At 45.2% G+C, this 19,310-nt stretch overlaps 1 protein-coding gene across 5 annotated transcripts in view; it reads left to right on the forward strand.

Moving 5' to 3' along the window:
- The window catches only part of GRIA1 (glutamate ionotropic receptor AMPA type subunit 1), a 375,264-nt gene that overhangs the window by 309,212 nt on the left and 46,742 nt on the right, over window positions 1–19,310 (forward strand). For all 5 annotated transcript variants that reach the window (XM_073649840.1, XM_073649841.1, XM_073649842.1 and 2 more), the window contains exon 11: window positions 7,671–8,041. In XM_073649840.1, the coding sequence (XP_073505941.1) occupies window positions 7,671–8,041 (371 nt within the window). The remainder of the gene's footprint in view (window positions 1–7,670; window positions 8,042–19,310) is intronic.

Genomic DNA, 19,310 nt, shown 5'->3' on the forward strand with positions numbered 1-19,310 from the left:
TGCCCCGTGCAGGCTGTTCCCCACCTTATAATGCCCCATGCAGGCTGGTCCCCACCTTATAATGCCCCATGCAGGCTGTCACCCCTCCTCATTATAATGCCCCAAGCAGGAATCCCCCCCTCTTTATAATGCCCCATGCAGGCTGTTCCCCACCTTATAATGCCCCATGCAGGCTGTTCCCCACCTTATAATGCCCCATGCAGGATGTCCCCCCTCTCTTTATAATGCCCCGTGCAGGCTGTTCCCCACCTTATAATGCCCCATGCAGGCTGGTCCCCACCTTATAATGCCCCATGCAGGCTGTCACCCCTCCTCATTATAATGCCCCAAGCAGGAATCCCCCCATCTTTATAATGCCCCATGCAGGCTGTTCCCCACCTTATAATGCCCCATGCAGGCTGTTCCCCACCTTATAATGCCCCATGCAGGATGTCCCCCCTCTCTTTATAATGCCCCATGCAGGCTGTTCCCCACCTTATAATGCCCCATGCAGGCTGTTCCCCACCTTATAATGCCCCATGCAGGATGTCCCCCCTCTCTTTATAATGCCCCGTGCAGGCTGTTCCCCACCTTATAATGCCCCATGCAGGCTGGTCCCCACCTTATAATGCCCCATGCAGGCTGTCACCCCTCCTCATTATAATGCCCCAAGCAGGAATCCCCCCCTCTTTATAATGCCCCATGCAGGCTGTTCCCCACCTTATAATGCCCCATGCAGGCTGTTCCCCACCTTATAATGCCCCATGCAGGATGTCCCCCCTCTCTTTATAATGGCCCATGCAGGCTGTTCCCCACCTTATAATGCCCCATGCAGGCTGTTCCCCACCTTATAATGCCCCATGCAGGCTGTTCCCCACCTTATAATGCCCCATGCAGGCTGTTCCCCACCTTATAATGCCCCATGCAGGCTGTTCCCCACCTTATAATGCCCCATGCAGGATGTCCCCCCTCTCTTTATAATGCCCCGTGCAGGCTGTTCCCCACCTTATAATGCCCCATGCAGGCTGGTCCCCACCTTATAATGCCCCATGCAGGCTGTCACCCCTCCTCATTATAATGCCCCAAGCAGGAATCCCCCCCTCTTTATAATGCCCCATGCAGGCTGTTCCCCACCTTATAATGCCCCATGCAGGCTGTTCCCCACCTTATAATGCCCCATGCAGGCTGTTCCCCACCTTATAATGCCCCATGCAGGCTGTTCCCCACCTTATAATGCCCCATGCAGGATGTCCCCCCTCTCTTTATAATGCCCCGTGCAGGCTGTTCCCCACCTTATAATGCCCCATGCAGGCTGGTCCCCACCTTATAATGCCCCATGCAGGCTGTCACCCCTCCTCATTATAATGCCCCAAGCAGGAATCCCCCCCTCTTTATAATGCCCCATGCAGGCTGTTCCCCACCTTATAATGCCCCATGCAGGCTGGTCCCCACCTTATAATGCCCCATGCAGGCTGTCACCCCTCCTCATTATAATGCCCCAAGCAGGAATCCCCCCCTCTTTATAATGCCCCATGCAGGCTGTTCCCCACCTTATAATGCCCCATGCAGGCTGTTCCCCACCTTATAATGCCCCATGCAGGATGTCCCCCCTCTCTTTATAATGCCCCGTGCAGGCTGTTCCCCACCTTATAATGCCCCATGCAGGCTGGTCCCCACCTTATAATGCCCCATGCAGGCTGTCACCCCTCCTCATTATAATGCCCCAAGCAGGAATCCCCCCCTCTTTATAATGCCCCATGCAGGCTGTTCCCCACCTTATAATGCCCCATGCAGGCTGTTCCCCACCTTATAATGCCCCATGCAGGATGTCCCCCCTCTCTTTATAATGCCCCATGCAGGCTGTTCCCCACCTTATAATGCCCCATGCAGGCTGTTCCCCACCTTATAATGCCCCATGCAGGCTGGTCCCCACCTTATAATGCCCCATGCAGGCTGTCACCCCTCCTCATTATAATGCCCCAAGCAGGAATCCCCCCCTCTTTATAATGCCCCATGCAGGCTGTTCCCCACCTTATAATGCCCCATGCAGGCTGTTCCCCACCTTATAATGCCCCATGCAGGATGTCCCCCCTCTCTTTATAATGCCCCGTGCAGGCTGTTCCCCACCTTATAATGCCCCATGCAGGCTGTTCCCCACCTTATAATGCCCCATGCAGGCTGTTCCCCACCTTATAATGCCCCATGCAGGCTGTTCCCCACCTTATAATGCCCCATGCAGGCTGTTCCCCACCTTATAATGCCCCATGCAGGCTGGTCCCCACCTTATAATGCCCCATGCAGGCTGTCACCCCTCCTCATTATAATGCCCCAAGCAGGAATCCCCCCCTCTTTATAATGCCCCATGCAGGCTGTTCCCCACCTTATAATGCCCCATGCAGGCTGTTCCCCACCTTATAATGCCCCATGCAGGCTGTTCCCCACCTTATAATGCCCCATGCAGGATGCCCCCCCCCCTCTTTATAATGCCCCGTGCAGGCTGTTCCCCACCTTATAATGCCCCATGCAGGATGCCCCCCCCCCTCTTTATAATGCCCCATGCCTCCATACATTAAAAAAAAAAAAAAAATCAAATACTCACCTCCCTTCTCCTCACCTGCTGCCCGCCGCTAGCTGCTCGGCTCCGAACTCCAGCGTTGTCGGCGTCTTCCCGCTCAGAGCTCCCTGTGATGGCTCAGGGGAGGGCGCGGTGTAAAGACGTCACCGCGCCCTCTGACCTGAGACGTCACAGGGAGCGCAGAGCAGGAAGACAGCTGATCTGCGGAGGCACGGGGAGAGGTAAGTATCGGGCTGCCGGGGCCCTGAGCAAGCGGCGGAGAAGGGCGGGCGCTGACACCGCTCTCCTCCGCCCATAGCCCAGCGGGGTGCGCGACCGCCAGTGGGCCCCTCTGCCTGCTCAGGGCCCCGGCATTTGCCCGGGTGCGCCGGGTGCTGACGCCGGCCCTGCCCGGCCTCCACAGTCACCAGACCTGAACCCAATCGAGATGGTTTGGGGTGAGCTGGAGCACAGAGTGAAGGCAAAAAGGCCAACAAGTGCTAAGCATCTCTGGGAACTCCTCCAAGATTGTTGGAAGACCATTTCCGGTGACTACTTCTTGAAGCTCATCAAGAGAATGCCAAGAATGTGCAAAGCAGTCATCAAAGCAAAAGGTGGCTACTTTGAAGAACCTAGAATATAAGACATATTTTCAGTTGTTTCACACTTTTTTGTTAAGTATATAATTCCACATGTGTTAATTCATAGTTTTGATGCCTTCAGTGTGAATGTACAATTTTCATAGTCAAGAAAGTACAGAAAAATCTTTAAATGAGAAGGTGTGTCCAAACTTTTGGTCTGTACTGTATGTGTATAAATATATATGTATATATACATACTGTATATATGATAATCCCCTTTATAAAATTTAGCCTGGGTCTATACGGCAACATGTGTCACACAAAAGCAATCCTCAGACAAGTCGCGCGCGACCAAAATCATCAGTGTAACCTACTGTTGAGCAGTTATTTTGCGAGTTGTCATTTTAATGTAAAAAAAGCTGTGAAGTTGCAGATAAGTCAAACTCATGTTGCATTTGAATTGAAATCGAGTCGCATGCAAATTGCTGCCAGCGACAGAAATTCCAACACATTTGGAAACAGCAGTCTCAGGAGGTCGCTGTGCGACACAATAGTGAATGATTGGATGTGATGTTGCAAGGTGACACTGCAATTTGAGTGTCGCGCGACACATGTGACCATGTAGCTCCAGCCTTAGGGTTCGGTCACACTAGCATATAGCATCTGATGATGAGGAAATCATGTGAGAGAATCGGATGCTCTATGAAAATGACCCTCGGCTCAAACTCTGCTGCGAGCGTGAGCCGAGTGTTATTTTACTGGGCGAGAATCGGATCACAGGTGCGAAGATGGAGAACTTAATTTCTCCATCTTCTCTATTGTGTTAATCGGCGTATATCATACTGCACTCAGATGACATCTGAGTGCAGTTCGATGTTTTGCACGCACCCATAGACTTGTATGGGCACGCGCCGTCCGATAAATACTGTCATTTTTTTCTCATGCCAACTCGCTAGTCTGCACTGCTCCATACTATAACATAGGGCCGAGCGCGATCCGACGAAACATCCGATAGCAACCATCCGCGTTATACGCCAGTGTGAGCGAACCCTTAATATGAGTGAGCCATATTCTGACTTTTAATCCCTTAACGCCCAATGACGGACACTGCACATCATGAACGGGTGTAAGTTTCCGCCCCTTGCCGTGCAGTGTCCGTCATGGCTTTAAACTGTCACAGCGTGTAAACACGCTGAGACAGTTCAGTGCCGACGGCTGTCTGTGACAGCTGAGCGGCAGGGGCATAGGTGCAGGGACCCATGCCGTCAGTCCCTGCACCCAGGTCACTGCAATCGGTCAGTCAGTCTGAAATGGGTCCATTTTCTCCTGTTACCCTTGTGAAAATAAAAAAGTTAGGGCTAAAAGAAAATTTTTGTGATTTTTTTTTATTTTCACGGCTTTATGTTAGAAACTTCTGTGAAGCACCTGGGGGTTCAAAGTGCTCATCACACATCTAGATAAGTTTATTGAGGTGTCTAGTTTCCAAAATGTGAACACTTGAGCCTAAACAGCGGAAACCCCCCCACATCAGGGGCTCCCCAAACGCAACATGGCGTTCGCTGATTATTCCAGCAAATTTTGAATTCAAAAAGTCAAATGCCGCTCCTTTCCTTCCAAGCCTTGCCATGCGCCCAAACAGTGGTTTTCCGCCACATATTGGGTATCAGCATGCTCAGGAGAAATTACACAATACATTTTGTGGTCCATTGTTATCTGTTACCCTTGTGAAAATAAAAAAATAATAATTTTCTGTGAAAAAAAAGTTAAATGTTAATATTTTTCTTCCTCATTGAGTCAGTTCCTGTGAAGCACCTGAAGGGTTAATAAACTTCTTGAATGTGGTTTTGAGCACCTTGGGGGGTGCAGTTTTTGGAATGGTGTCACTTTTGGGTATTTTCTGTTATATAGACACCTCAAAGTCACTTCAAATGTAATGTGGTCCCTAAAAAAAATGGTTTTGTAAATTAAAAATAAAACAAACAGAAATGTAGAAATTTTTCTGCCACAATTCTGTCTCTGAGCTCCTTGGGCAGTTCCTTTGAGCTCATGATTCTCATTTGGTCTGACATGCACTGTGAGCTGTGAGGTCTTATATAGACAGATGTGTGCCTTTCCAAATCAAGTCCTATCAGTTTAATTAAACACAGCTGGACTCCAATGAAGGAGTAGAACCATCTCAAGGAAATGGACAACATGTGACTTAAATATGAGTGTTTGAGCAAAGGGTCTGAATACTTATGACCATGTGATATTTCAGTTTTTCTTTTTTAATAAATTTGCAAAAATTTCTACATTTCTGTTTTTTTTTAATTCAAGATGGGGTGCAGAGTGTACTTCAATGAGAAAAAAAATGACCTTTTTAGAATTTACCAAATGGCTGGAATGAAACAAAGAGCGAACAATTTAAAGGGGTCTGAATACTTTCCGTACCCACTGTATCTCCCTGATTTCAGGGCATAACAATTCAAAGTTTGAAAATTGCAAAATTTTCAAATTTTTCGCCAAAACTTCCGTTTTTTTTTGTTTTTTTTACAAATAAACGCAAGTGATATAGAAGAAATTTTACCGCTATCATGAAGCACAATATGTCACAAAAAAAAGAATCTCAGAATCAGGGGGATCCACTGACGCGTTCCAGAGTTATTACCTCATAAAGTGACAGTGGTCAGAATTGTAAAAATTGGCCCGGTCATTAACCTACAAAGTGGCTCGGTCCTTAAGGGGTTAAATGCCGTCCCTATAAGAACATTTCAGGAATTACAGAATTTAATAATACGTGAGGCGAGTTTGTGCACAGCTCGTTGGGGCATCCCTACAGCAGGGAAGAGATTAAAATAAAAGGAAATTTTTCCAACCCCCTTCAGCTTTTTCTAGTGTATGGATTCCCAATAGTAGACCATAAGGGGAAAGCGAAACTCAATGCTTTATTTATTAATTAAGTTTACACAACCAATTGGAGATTATACAGCGCCATCTGACTGATTTCTATCTTTCCCTCCTAAGTCTGCTCACTGCATCTTCCCCCCTCCCGTCCTACATTTTTTTTCTCTTCTACCCCCCCTACGGCTATGGACATGTTGTTGCTTTACCTCCCTTGATGGAAGCTGGTAACCATGGTAACCTCACTATGGTGCCTGCGTTGCGGCCTGCAGCCATTTTGGTAACCTTTCCTGTTCTCACATGCTCCGTCTCAGTGGGTGCAGAATCTCAGCACACATCTAACAGCGAGCCTAAAGGATACTTCAGCTTTTTGCCCCGTACATCTCCATGATGACTTTTTTTTTGCCGTGTGGTGTATAAAACCGCTTAATAAATCTACGCGATTATATACAATTCATGGCACTTATCCTTTAATTTGATGTTTATATGGCTCCTATTACATTAATTTATTCTCCTGGGACTGTGGAAGGCATGGACTTTCACTTAGAAATATTCACGGGTAGGGTCAGACCTTTAAATATGTGACCGCTCCTATAACCTGTGAAATGTTTGTTTAACACCATAATGTTATCACATTACTGATAGAGTTGGGCAAAATTATTTATGCCTCCTTGGTCCACCATCCAGTCCGGTCTTCCTTGGTAGCTGGACCAGTGCAGTCTTCACTTATGGCACTAGGATCCTCGGCCCGGAAACCTGGATGCCTGACGTTTGCTAAGCCAGATGCCATAATAACATGACGTCATGTGAGGTCTTTCGACGTTGTGTGAGACCTTGTACGAGGACTAGTAAACACCAAAGGCTCCCATGATGCAGGCAACAAAAGGGAAGACTGCGCCATGTAGGACAGGACTGAAGCAGGGCAGCCAAATCTTTTCACTCAACTGTAATTATAGACCATCCATTTAATGTAGGAGGTAGCATGGAGAGCAGCTGATCGCTACATGATTAACTCCCAAGATGCCCAAACATCTGAATTTGTATGAAGTAGTCACAACCGAACCTTGTGCTAGAGTCATCCAGGTCTACAAGAACAAGTTGCACTGCGTTTTAGGAGCTCTCCACTCTGGCTCATAGAGGAGGGTTCCCAGGCAGGGATGACCAACCCATTAATCGTTGTAACTCCAGAACCCATGAGTTTGTCTTTGTATAGCAACCAAAAAACATTGGCCAACTCTTGTGCTCCTGTATAAGTGATCAATTAGAAAATGCTTGCTTCCAAGAGGGTCATTGTCATTGACCTCAAATGGGAAATGTTGGACCAACAGAAGAGCACCTAATTGGGAATGCGGGTGGTCAGACATGATGTCAGCCTGGGCTTAGAAGAGAAAACCCACTAAATTGTGTACAGATATGGGCCGAATTAATTTTTAATCCCATAACCTTTTCTATTAGGTGGTATCTCCACCATCTTCTAGGATTTCTAAAAATAGGCAGGCATGCTTAGGGTGGCTATGCCATGAATTTCTGAGATGCAAATGTCCCTTTTATACATATTCATATGAAAGTACTGCTTGAAAGAGTACACCTGGACAAATATTTGATATGATATTTTGGACATAACGCCAATATAATCCCTGTCTTCCATGGTGTTCATCACTGTCCTTCTTCTGCAGAGAGCTGACCTGGCGGTGGCACCGTTGACTATTACACTGGTCCGGGAAGAAGTTATTGACTTTTCCAAGCCCTTCATGAGTTTGGGCATATCAATTATGATCAAGAAACCCCAAAAATCGAAACCTGGCGTTTTCTCCTTCCTGGATCCCTTGGCATATGAAATTTGGATGTGTATAGTCTTCGCCTACATTGGAGTTAGCGTGGTTCTCTTTTTGGTCAGTCGATTTAGCCCATATGAATGGCACAATGAAGAGTTCGAGGAGGGAAAAGACCCACCTTCTACGGATCATTCAAATGAATTTGGAATATTTAATAGCCTCTGGTTCTCCTTGGGAGCATTTATGCAACAAGGGTGTGATATTTCCCCCAGGTAAGTCTGAAAGGTTTATGGTTACAAGTATCTCAGCCGGTTCCAGTTCAACGGAGACACATACGCCTGCATATGTGCTAGATAAAAAAAAGTAATTTTTGGTCAAGATTATTTGCGAATTTGCTTAATTACTGTATATTAGAGGCTTTGGGTCTGTACAAAAATTGGGTAGAAATCTATGCATTTCCTTTAAATAAAGTGTTGTTTTTTTGGTTTATAAGGAGGAACCCCTCACAGACTTCAATGGAGAGGACCATGCACAAGCAGTGGTGGCTTATACTGTATATTGTGTGTCACTGGACCTCCATTCTCCCAATAAGTGAGCTTCAAATGGGGTTGTCTTCTGCTAGACTCTTGGGGCTCATTAGTGTATCAAGGACTGGGTCTGTTCGAGCACACTGGAAGTAGTGGAGAACCACAGGTTAGAGATCACTAGTATAGCGCATACACAACAACTTTCCTGGAATGTCCAGTAGGCTCCTGGAAAAAGAAGGGATTCAAGACATCTAAAAGATCTGGAAAATCTCTACCCTAAAACAGAGCATTTGAGAGGGTTTTCCATTCAGAAGGCGTGAAAATGGATTGGAGAGGGGTGAGAAAGAGGCATGGAGAAGGAATATTGTAGTTGTGGAGGGGCATGATGAGGGCTTGGTTATGGAACACAATTTGCAGCCATGTACAAATGCTCCGGGAAGGGAATGTTCAAAAGAAGAAAAATATGGTTTACCATAAGGAGATTTATACTAATATATTAGGAGTTTCAGTTTAAAGGGAACCATTCCTCAGGTGTTCCCTATGTAAATCGCCTCCACCATATTATAAAACTCTTTTTTTACTTGACTAAAAGCCCTCTACAGCACTCTGGCCGACCTTCATACCTGCCAAAAATACTATTTGAATATATTCCATGCTGCATAATAATGACTGTTGACTGACCCCATGGAGGCCACCTGGACCTTGTTTGGTGCTCCTTCTGGGCCTTTTAACACCACCCCTCCACCTCTGCTCAGTGTCCCCTATGTACCTAATAATGCATCTGATTAATGTAGATGATATATCCTGTTCATAAGTGATCGTGATCATCTGCGCATGATCTAACGTCTGATCAATGGTGCAGACGTTAGATTTGGTTGGCTTTATCATCGACGAAGGAGATGTCATCCATGTCAATCAGAGGCAGATGATCAACCTTAGCAGGCACAGAGTGGGCACCAAGCAGCGTTCGGAGATGCTCATCAGGCCATTTAATTCTCATTAGTCATTATCATATACAGTTTTATGAAAAAGTTTGGGCACCCCTATTAATCTTAAGCTTATTGTTTTATAAAAATTTGTGTTTTTGCAACAGCTATTTCAGTTTGATATATGTAATAACTGTTGGACACAGTAATGTTTCTGCCTTGAAATGAGGTTTATTGTACTAACAGAAAATGAGCAATCTGCATTCAAACAAAATTTGACAGGTGCATAAGTATGGGCACCTCACCAGAAAAGTGACATTAATATTTAGTAGATCCTCCTTTTGGAAAAATAACAGCCTCTAGTCGCTTCCTGTAGCTTTTAATGAGCTCCTGGATCCTGGATGAAGGTATTTTTGACCATTCCTCTTTACAAAACAATTCCAGTTCAGTTAAGTTTGATGGTCGCCGAGCATGGACAGCCCTCTTCAAATGATCCCACAGATGTTCAATGATATTCAGGTCTGGGGACTGGGATGGCCATTCCAGAACATTGTAATTGTTCCTCTGCATGAATGTCTGAGTAGATTTAGAGCGGTGTTTTGGATCATTGTCTTGCTGAAAGATCCATCCCCTGCGTAACTTCAACTTTATCACTGATTCTTGAACATTATTGTCAAGAATCTGCTAATACTGAGTGGAATCCATGCGTCCCTCAACTTTAACAAGATTCCCGGTGCCGGCATTGGCCACACAGCCCCAAAGCATGATGGAACCTTCACCAAATTTTACTGTGGGTAGCAAGTGTTTTTCTTGGAATGCTGTGTTTTTTTGCCGCCATGCATAACGCCTTTTTGTGTGACCAAACAACTCAATCTTGGTTTCATCAGTCCACAGGACCTTCTTCCAAAAATAAATTGGCTTCTCCAAATGTGCTTTTGCATACCTCAGCCGACTCTGTTTGTGGCATGCTTGCAGAAACGGCTTCTTTCGCATCACTCTCCCATACAGCTTCTCCTTGTGCAAAGTGCGTTGTATAGTTGACCGATGCACAGTGACACCATCTGCAGCAAGTTGATGCTGCAGCTCTCTGGAGGTGGTCTGAGGATTGTCCTTGACTGATCTCACCATTCTTCTTCTCTGCCTTTCTGATGTTTTTCTTGGCCTGCCACTTCTGGCCTTAACAAGAACTGTCCCTGTGTTCTTCCATTTCCCTACTATGTTCCTCACAGTGGAAACTGACAGGTTAAATCTCTGAGACAGCTTTTTGTATCCTTCCCCTGAACAACTATGTTGAATAATCTTTGTTTTCAGATCATTTGACAGTTGTTTTGAGGAGCCCATGATGCCACTCTTCAGAGGAGATTCAAACAGGAGAACAACTTGCAAGTGGCCACTTTAAGTAGCTTTTCTCATGATTGCATACAGCTGGCTATGAAGTTCAAAGCTCAATGAGGTTACAAAACCCAAAAAGTGCTTTAGTAAGTCAGTAAAAAGTAGGCAGGAGTATTTAAAACAAGAAAATGATAAGGGTGCCCATACTTATGCACCTGTCAAATTTTGTTTGAATGCAGATTGCACATTTTCTGTTAGTACAATAAACCTCATTTCAAGGCAGAAACATTACTGTGTCCAACAGTTATTACATATATCAAACTGAAATAGCTGTTGCAAAAACACCAATTTTTATAAAACATTAAGCTTAAGATTAATAGGGGTGCCCAAACTTTTTCATATAACTGTAATGCTGGGATGATATAGAGCGGTTATATCAAAATGAAAAAAGAGTTTTTAGAACTCAGTTTCTTTCTGCATCATATCTTTGTCATACACTACATAGGGAAAAACCTGATGAAAGATCGAAATCACATCTATCATGGTGCCTTTGGGGTGCAAAGTTCAAATTGCAACATAAAAAAACACCAATATTAAAAATGGCACATAAGTAGGTGGGGACATTTTTACAAATTTCATATTAGGACCCAGGAGCTTCAAGTTATCACTTTGTATATATTTAACCCTAATTCCAACAAAACAAGTCTATAGCCTCTAGGATAGTTGGATCTAGAGGCAGCATCCTTCTTGACCTGTAAAACTTTTTTTTCTAGTTTTTGTAGCATTGTAGATGACTTTTAAAGAGGTCCGGTCACTTGCCATAAATATATACAGTGCCTACAAGTAGTATTCAACCCCCTGCAGATTTAGCTGGTTGACACATGCGGAATTAACTTGGCATTGTGACATTTGTACTGTAGATCAGCCTGGAAGTGGGAAATGCACTGCAGCAAATATTGTTTTTGTTTTTTTTTTTGTTTTTTTTTTAAAACGTTAAAAGTTAATTCAGAGTGTCATTTATTATTCAACCCCTCAAACCACAAGAATTCAGTTTGGTCCCCCTAAAGTATTAAGAAGCAGTTCAGGCACCAAGAATAATAAGCTTCACATGTGTGGATTAAAGATCTCTTTTGCCAGCCTTTTCTGACTATTTAAGACCCTCCCCAAACTTGTGAACAGCACTCAGACATGGTCAACATGGGAAAGACAAAGGAGCATTCCAAGGCCATCAGAGACAAGATCGTGGAGGGTCACAAGGCTGGCAAGGGGTACAAAACCCTTTCCAAGGAGTTGGGCCTACCTGTCTCCACTGTTGGGAGCATCATCCGTAAGTGGAAGGCTTATGGAACTACTGTTAGCCTTCCACGGCCTGGACAGCCTTTGAAAGTGTCCTCCCGTGCCGAGGCCAGGCTTGTCCGAAGAGTCAAGGCTAACCCAAGGACAACAAGGAAGGAGCTCCGGGAAGATCTCATGGCAGTGGGGACATTGGTTTCGGTCAATACCATAAGTAACGTACTCCACCGCAATGGTCTCCGTTCCAGACGAGCCCGTAAGGTAGCTTTACTTTCAAAGCGTCATGTCAAGGCTCGTCTACAGTTTGCTCATGATCACTTGGGGGACTCTGAGACAGACTGGTTCAAGGTTCTATGGTCTGATGAGACCAAGATCGAGATCTTTGGTGCCAACCACACACGTGACGTTTGGAGACTGGATGGCACTGCATACGACCCCAAGAATACCATCCCTACAGTCAAGCATGGTGGTGGCAGCATCATGCTGTGGGGCTGTTTCTCAGCCAAGGGGCCTGGCCATCTGGTCCGCATCCATGGGAAGATGGATAGCACGGCCTACCTGGAGATTTTGGCCAAGAACCTCCGCTCCTCCATCAAGGATCTTAAGATGGGTCGTAATTTCATCTTCCAACAAGACAACGACCCAAAGCACACAGCCAAGAAAACCAAGGCCTGGTTCAAGAGGGAAAAAGTCAAGGTGTTGGAGTGGCCTAGTCAGTCTCCTGACCTTAACCCAATTGAAAACTTGTGGAAGGAGCTCAAGAATAAAGTCCACATGAGACACCCAAAGAACCTAGATAACTTGGAGAAGATCTGCATGGAGGAGTGGGCCAACATAACTCCACAGACCTGTGCCGGCCTGATCAGGTCTTATAAAAGACGATTATTAGCTGTAATTGCAAACAAGGGTTATTCCACAAAATATTAAACATAGGGGTTGAATAATAATTGACCCACACTTTTATGTTTAAAATTTAATAAAATTCAACTGAGCAACATAACTTTTGGGTTTGTAAGATTTATGCTTCTGTTCATAAATCCTACTCTCGTTTGCAGTTTGAAGGCTCTAACTTATTTGCATCTTATCAAACCAGCTAAATCTGCAGGGGGTTGAATACTACTTGTAGGCACTGTATTTTCTGTTACCTAATCTAAATGCCGCTGTTCTCCTGAATCCGGTGTTATTTTTCATTTGTTTCTGCGCCTCTTCATTCCTGAGATATGGCCTCTTCTTCCTTGGATTCAACACTGTTCTTTATAGGCAAGTGGGCGTGGACTTCAACTCTTCTACGTAGGGGTCTTCTTGAGAACCACACACCATTGGCTATAAAACTAGAGTTGCATTCAAGGAAGAAGGGGCCATATCTCAGGAACAAAGAGGCGCAGGAACAAATGAAAAACAACGCCAGATTCAGGAGAACAGCAACATTGACAGCAGGTTAAAAATTACATATTTTTGCAAGTGAGAGGTCACCTTTAAATGTAAACAATCATGAAATGTTCTGTATGTGTCAGCTGTACAGGAAATAGTTTATGAAAATGACTTTCTCAAAAGCCTTCAGATGAATGACACGACTATGCTATTTTTACTTCCAATATTTCTCTATTTTTCAGCAGCTGAAGGCTTTAAAAGCGTTTCTTTATTGTATTTAAATTGGCTGACTCTCCCCTGCTCTAAAAGCTGCAGTCATATTATCATGCAGCCCTGCTTCTTATAACATTAGTGGTCCAGTGATGGCCACAGAGACCTACAAGTATGTCTGTCAGTACTGTCTGCACTCTGTGCTTCACTATGCAAACTTTACTAGGTGGCCACCAGGGACAAATGACAGCCCCCGATGCCTGCATAATAGGGGGCACATAACTTGCACTGCTGCCATCAAAGACAGTATAAGTTCCCAGACCCTTCGAATGAGATATAGAAAAATATTAAAGCCTATTATAGGTAATTAAAAATAAATGACCATATGTTGCTATAATAGGTAAAAAATACAGTATTAGGAAAGATAAGAAATGCATCTAAAAATACTTCCATGCTCTCCTCATATGCTCCAGGCATGCACAGTGTATGGCTTCATTGTTACATCACACATGCCCAGGGGAATGTACCGGGCAGCAGTGCACATGCCCAGTGTTAGGACAGCGCTGACGCCCCTGCACGAGTCTCCTTCCTCCTCCCAGCAGGGACGCCAGCGTATTTACTCATCCTCCCGCGCTGCTCCAGTCGCCACAGCATCTGCTTCCTCCCACGTCCTGTGCACGGCATGCAGATATCCTGGGAGAATGCTTAGGGAACGTGCGTGCTCCATGCTTCTTAAAGGGGCTGAGCATATGCTTTCAAAAATGTCTGTCACGCAAGGTGTGGGAAAGACTAAGTGCAACACAAAGGGAAGAGGGTAAGGGAGCCCAGACTCTAGGGAAAGGGAGGAGTGGAGACCTCCTAGGCTGATCTAATATCACCCTGTCTCCCCTACCGTCCCTATATTGGTTCTTCACCAATCGCTGCACAGGAACCTACTTCTATATTTCCCTAGCACTGGGCCCTGGATAGGGAAGGGGGGATGAGCACTAGTCGATCCCCACTAACAACTAAATACAACAAGGTAGACAGACACGGGGGAAAGATAACTTAGCTTGAGCCGACTTCAGAGAGATAACACACACATCCTCTTAGCACCAGAGAGGAAGTAAACAGACTGCACTCACTCCAAGCTTTCACATGGAAACATATGAATATCACCGACACCGCCCTGCAGCAAAGTGAAACTATTTAAAAACCCAGGCAAGGGTGTCAATTAGAGCAGGAGGGATGTAGTCGCTGGGTCCTAGAGTGAAACAGCTAAGAAGGTGTCTGTAATGCCAAACGAAGAGATCTTTTGCAACCAACTGCCGGGCGACTGTCTGTCACATCTGACACACCCATGACAGTACCCCCCCTCTATGAGTGGCCTCTAGACACTCAGGACCAGGTTTCTCAGGATAAGAGGTGTGAAATGAACAAACTAACATGGGAGTGTTCACCTCTGATGTTGAAACCCACATCCATTCTTCAGGACCATAACCTTTCCAGTGCATCGAGTATTGTAGAGAACGACTTGGAGACAAGAATCTACAATCCTCGAAATCTGAAACTCCAGATTGCCATCAACCATTACTGGGGTGGTGGTAGAGGTGAGGGCTCAAGAGGTTCCACATATTTCTTGAGTAAGGACCTGTGGAAAACATTGTGGACCTTAAGGGCCTGAGGAAGCTCAAGACAAAACACTGCTGGGTTAATGACGGCGGTTATTTTATAGGGACCAATAAACCTAGGTCCCTGCTTCCAGGAAGGGACTTTCAATATTCCTGGTAGACAACCACACAAAGTCATTCACATTCAAGTCCAGACCTGGCAAGCGTTTTCTGTCAGCCATGCATTTATACCTGTCTCCCATGATCTTTAAATTACTCAGCACCCTCCGCCACACCGAGGAGAGCAACAAAGCAAAATGTTCCTCCTCATGAGCTCCTGAAGCTCCTCCCCCACTAAAAGTACCAAACTGTGGATGGTAACCGTATGCACCAAAGAACGATGATCTGCCAGTAGATTCTTGACGATAATTATTAATGGCAAATTCTGCCAGCGGTATGTAGGATGCTTAATCCTCCTGATTTTCGGAGACGAAACACCTGAGGTAGGTCTCCAAATTGTGATTGACACGCTCGGTCTGTTCATTCGACTGAGGGTGGAAGGCAGAGGAAAAGGACAGCTGTATCCCAGTTGAGAACAGAATGATTTCCATAATTTGGAAACAAACTGGGTCCCCCGATCTGACACCACATCGGAGGGATCCCCGTGAAGCTACACGATCTCATTTATAAACACTTGAGCAATTGTCTTGGCATTTGGAAGTGCAAGTAATGCGACGAAGTGAACCATTTAACTAAACCTATCTACAACCACCAAAACCACAGTTTTGCCTGCAGAAACTGGTAGGTAAGTAATAAAATCCATGGACAAGTGTGTCCATGGCCTGCTAGGGATAGGTAGCGGAAGAAGAGTACCAGACGGACGGGTATGCAAAACCTTAGAACGTGCGCAAATACTACAAGCAGATACGGGTTAAGGCTAAGTGCCCATGATGCGGAGCGTTTCTGCATCTCTCTGGCAGAAAAACGTATGCGGATTTTACATGCGTTTTTCCTGCCAGGTAGAAGCGTTTGTGAAGTGTTTTTACATGCGATTTCGCATGCGGGTTGTCAAGCGCTTTTCCAAGCGATTTTAGCATCACTTGGAAAAGTCCTTGACAACTTGGTCACACTATATAAATCCATGCAACCGCCATGGATTTATGTTGTATGACCAAGTTATGATGCTGCAAATCCAGCATCAATAGTAAAAAAAAGAATAAAAATGTTGAAAAATAAAAAAAAACATTATACTCACCTTCCGATGGCCCCCGGTCTCCTTCTCCGGTGCGTCCGGTGTCTTCGGCGGCTCGCGGTGGTGTAAAAGGACCTTCCATGACGTCATTTACTCATGTGACAGGTCATGCGACCGCCATCGTCACATGACTATACGACGTCATGGAAGGTCCTTTTACCACCGCGAGCAGCCGAAGAGCCAGCAGCATCGCTGGGAGCAGACAGAAGGTAAGTATATGTTTATTTTTTATTTTAATTCTTTTTTAACTACATGTACTATGGTACCCGGGTCTGGAGGAGAGTCTCCTCTTCTCCAGACCCGGGTACCATCCACGCATTAATCGCATAAGATCCGCATGACTGCATGTAGTCATGCGGATCTTATGCGGTCCAATGCAAGTCAATGGCGGCGATTTCGCAGCGAAATGACACTAGAATTGGTCTTAGTGCGGTTTTTACCGCTATGCAAATTCGCAGCGGAAATTTTCGCATGATGTGCATAGCACATGCGGATTTGCATTGCAGTACATGGCATATCTATTACAAGCTATTTTAATGCGTTTTCGGTGCGTTTTCTCGGGAAAAATACGCCGCAAAAATGCATTAAAATCGCTTTGTGTGCACATAGCCTAAATCACATCCCGATGCAACCCCTGCCATCAAAAACGATGAGAGAGGAGGTCCGTGGTTGCCTTACCACCTGGATGACCACAGAGTTATGTTGTTCCTTAATTACTTTGCGGCGCAGATTATATGATACAAATAACCTTCCTGGAGGGCAGGAGGCAGGGGCGTCCCACTGAGCCTCCAACACCTCACCCTCCAGTTCAGGGTACAATGCAGAAATGACTACCCCCTTCTGTAATATCGGGGCAGGGTTCTCATGGTCATCACCACCAGGGAATCTCCAAGACAAAGCATTGGCCTTGACATTTTTGATCCCTGGGCGAAAAGTGACCACAAAATTGAACCTAGTAAAAAACAGGGACCATCTGGCTTGCTTAGGGTTGAGATGTTTAGCTTACTGGAGATATGATAGGTTCTTATAGTCAGAATTAACAGTAATAGGATGGACAGCCCCCTCCAACCAATGTCGCCATTCTTCGAGCGCCAATTTGATCGCCAAAAGCTCCCTATTACCCATGTCATAATTTCTCTCAGCCGAAGACAATTTTTTTAGAAAAGAAGGCGCATGGACGCCGTTTACCAGGGGATGGACCCTGAGACAACACAGCCCCAAACCCGACATCCGACGCATCAACCTCCACAATAAAGGGTTGAGAAACATTGGGTTGACTGAATATAGGAGCAGTGGCAAAATAATTCTTTAAGGAAACAAAAGCCTGGAGGGAGGTATCTGACCATTTGGAAAAATCAGACCCCTTCTTAGTCATGTCAGTAAGGGTTTTCACAATTACTGAGTAATTTTGAATGAATTTCCGGTAAAAATTAGTAAAGCCCAGAAAACGTTGTAGAGCCTTCAGGTGACAAGTAGCCCAAAAACTGCACCTCCTGAACGGCGAAAACACATTTTTCCAGTTTGGCATATAGTTTGTTATCCCTTAATAACTGGAGCACCTGTTTAACATGCTCCCGATGTGTTTCAAAATCAGGTGAGTAAACCAAAATATCGTCCAGATAGACCACCACAAACCTTCCCACCAAATGATGGAAAATATAATTTATGAAATGCTGGAACACCGCAGGTGCATTGGTCAAACCGAAAGGCATAACCAGACTCTCAAAATGCCCTTCAGGGGTATTGAACGCTGTTTTCCATTCGTCCCCTTCTCTGATTCTAACCAGATTGTAGGCCACTTAAATCCATCTTGGAGAAAACCTTAGCTCTTACAACCTGGCTAAACAAATCTGGAATCAGAGAAAGAGGGTATGGATCTCAGATGGTAATTTTAATTAATTCCCAGAAATCTAAATAGGGACATAGACCGCCATCATTTTTCTTCACAAAGAAGAACCCTGCCGCCACAGGCGAAGATGAGGTCTTAATGTGTCCCTTCTCCAGACTTTCCGCAATGAAATTCTTCACGGCTTGTCTCTGAGGGCCAGAAAGATTATACAGTCTGGACTTCAGTAGTTTAGCTCCAGGGGGTCAGGTTAATAGGACAGTCATATGCACGATGAGGAGGTAAATCCTGACACCCCCTCTCAGAAAACGTCCTCAAAACCAGACAGAAAACCAGGTTATATTTCCGATTTCCGTAGAGACTGTAGCAAGGGAAACATCTAAACAGTTTTCATGGCAGTAATTTCCCCATTCAATTATCTCCCCGGCTTGCCAGTCCACTAACGGATTATGTTTCACCAGCCAGGGAAGACCCAAAACAATTGGGATGGCAAGACTGTCCGGTATTATTTCACAATGAACCGACCCCACCCTCAGTTTTACATTATGTACAATCTGAGTAAATGCTTTCTGTGCAAGTGGCGCCGAGTCGATTACGAAAATTGGAATAGGCCAACTAAAGCACAGCAAGCAAGACCATGAGTTTTCACAAACTCAGCATCAACCATGCTGACTCCGACTCAAACTGTCAGCAAACACAGAAATGTTCTCGTTTTTTTTCTCTAGCACCACCTCTGCTGTCAGGACAAACCGGGAACTGCAGGTTTGCGACAAATGCATTCCTTGCTTATCTAACTCCAGACTACCAAGAGTTAACCGAGTCTCCTTTTGTTTAGGAATTGAAGGAGTTGTCCCAATAAAATGTCCCTTTTTCCCACAAAAAAAACATACGCCTTTCTTCTTGCGACTCTCCGGGGAAATGTATGATGCAGAGGCACCCCCTAACTGCATGGGTTCCTCTACCTCTCCCAGTACTGGTTCACCACCAGACCGCTCCCCCAGCGAGGTACATAACCTCCACAAGAAGGCCCTGGAGAAGGTGGTCTCACCCGTTTATCAAGACATATAGACAATGACATGGTAGCCTCCAAGGACGGAGGGGTTTCATATACTGCCAAAGCATCTTTCAACCTTTCAGTAAGACCCTCACAAAATTGGCTTCTAAGGGCTGAGTCATTCCATTTAGAAACCGTTGC

This window comes from Phyllobates terribilis, unplaced genomic scaffold (assembly GCF_046119375.1).
Source record: "Phyllobates terribilis strain yellow unplaced genomic scaffold, ASM4611937v1 Scaffold_10__3_contigs__length_209671492, whole genome shotgun sequence".
NCBI classification, from domain to species: domain Eukaryota; kingdom Metazoa; phylum Chordata; class Amphibia; order Anura; family Dendrobatidae; genus Phyllobates; species Phyllobates terribilis.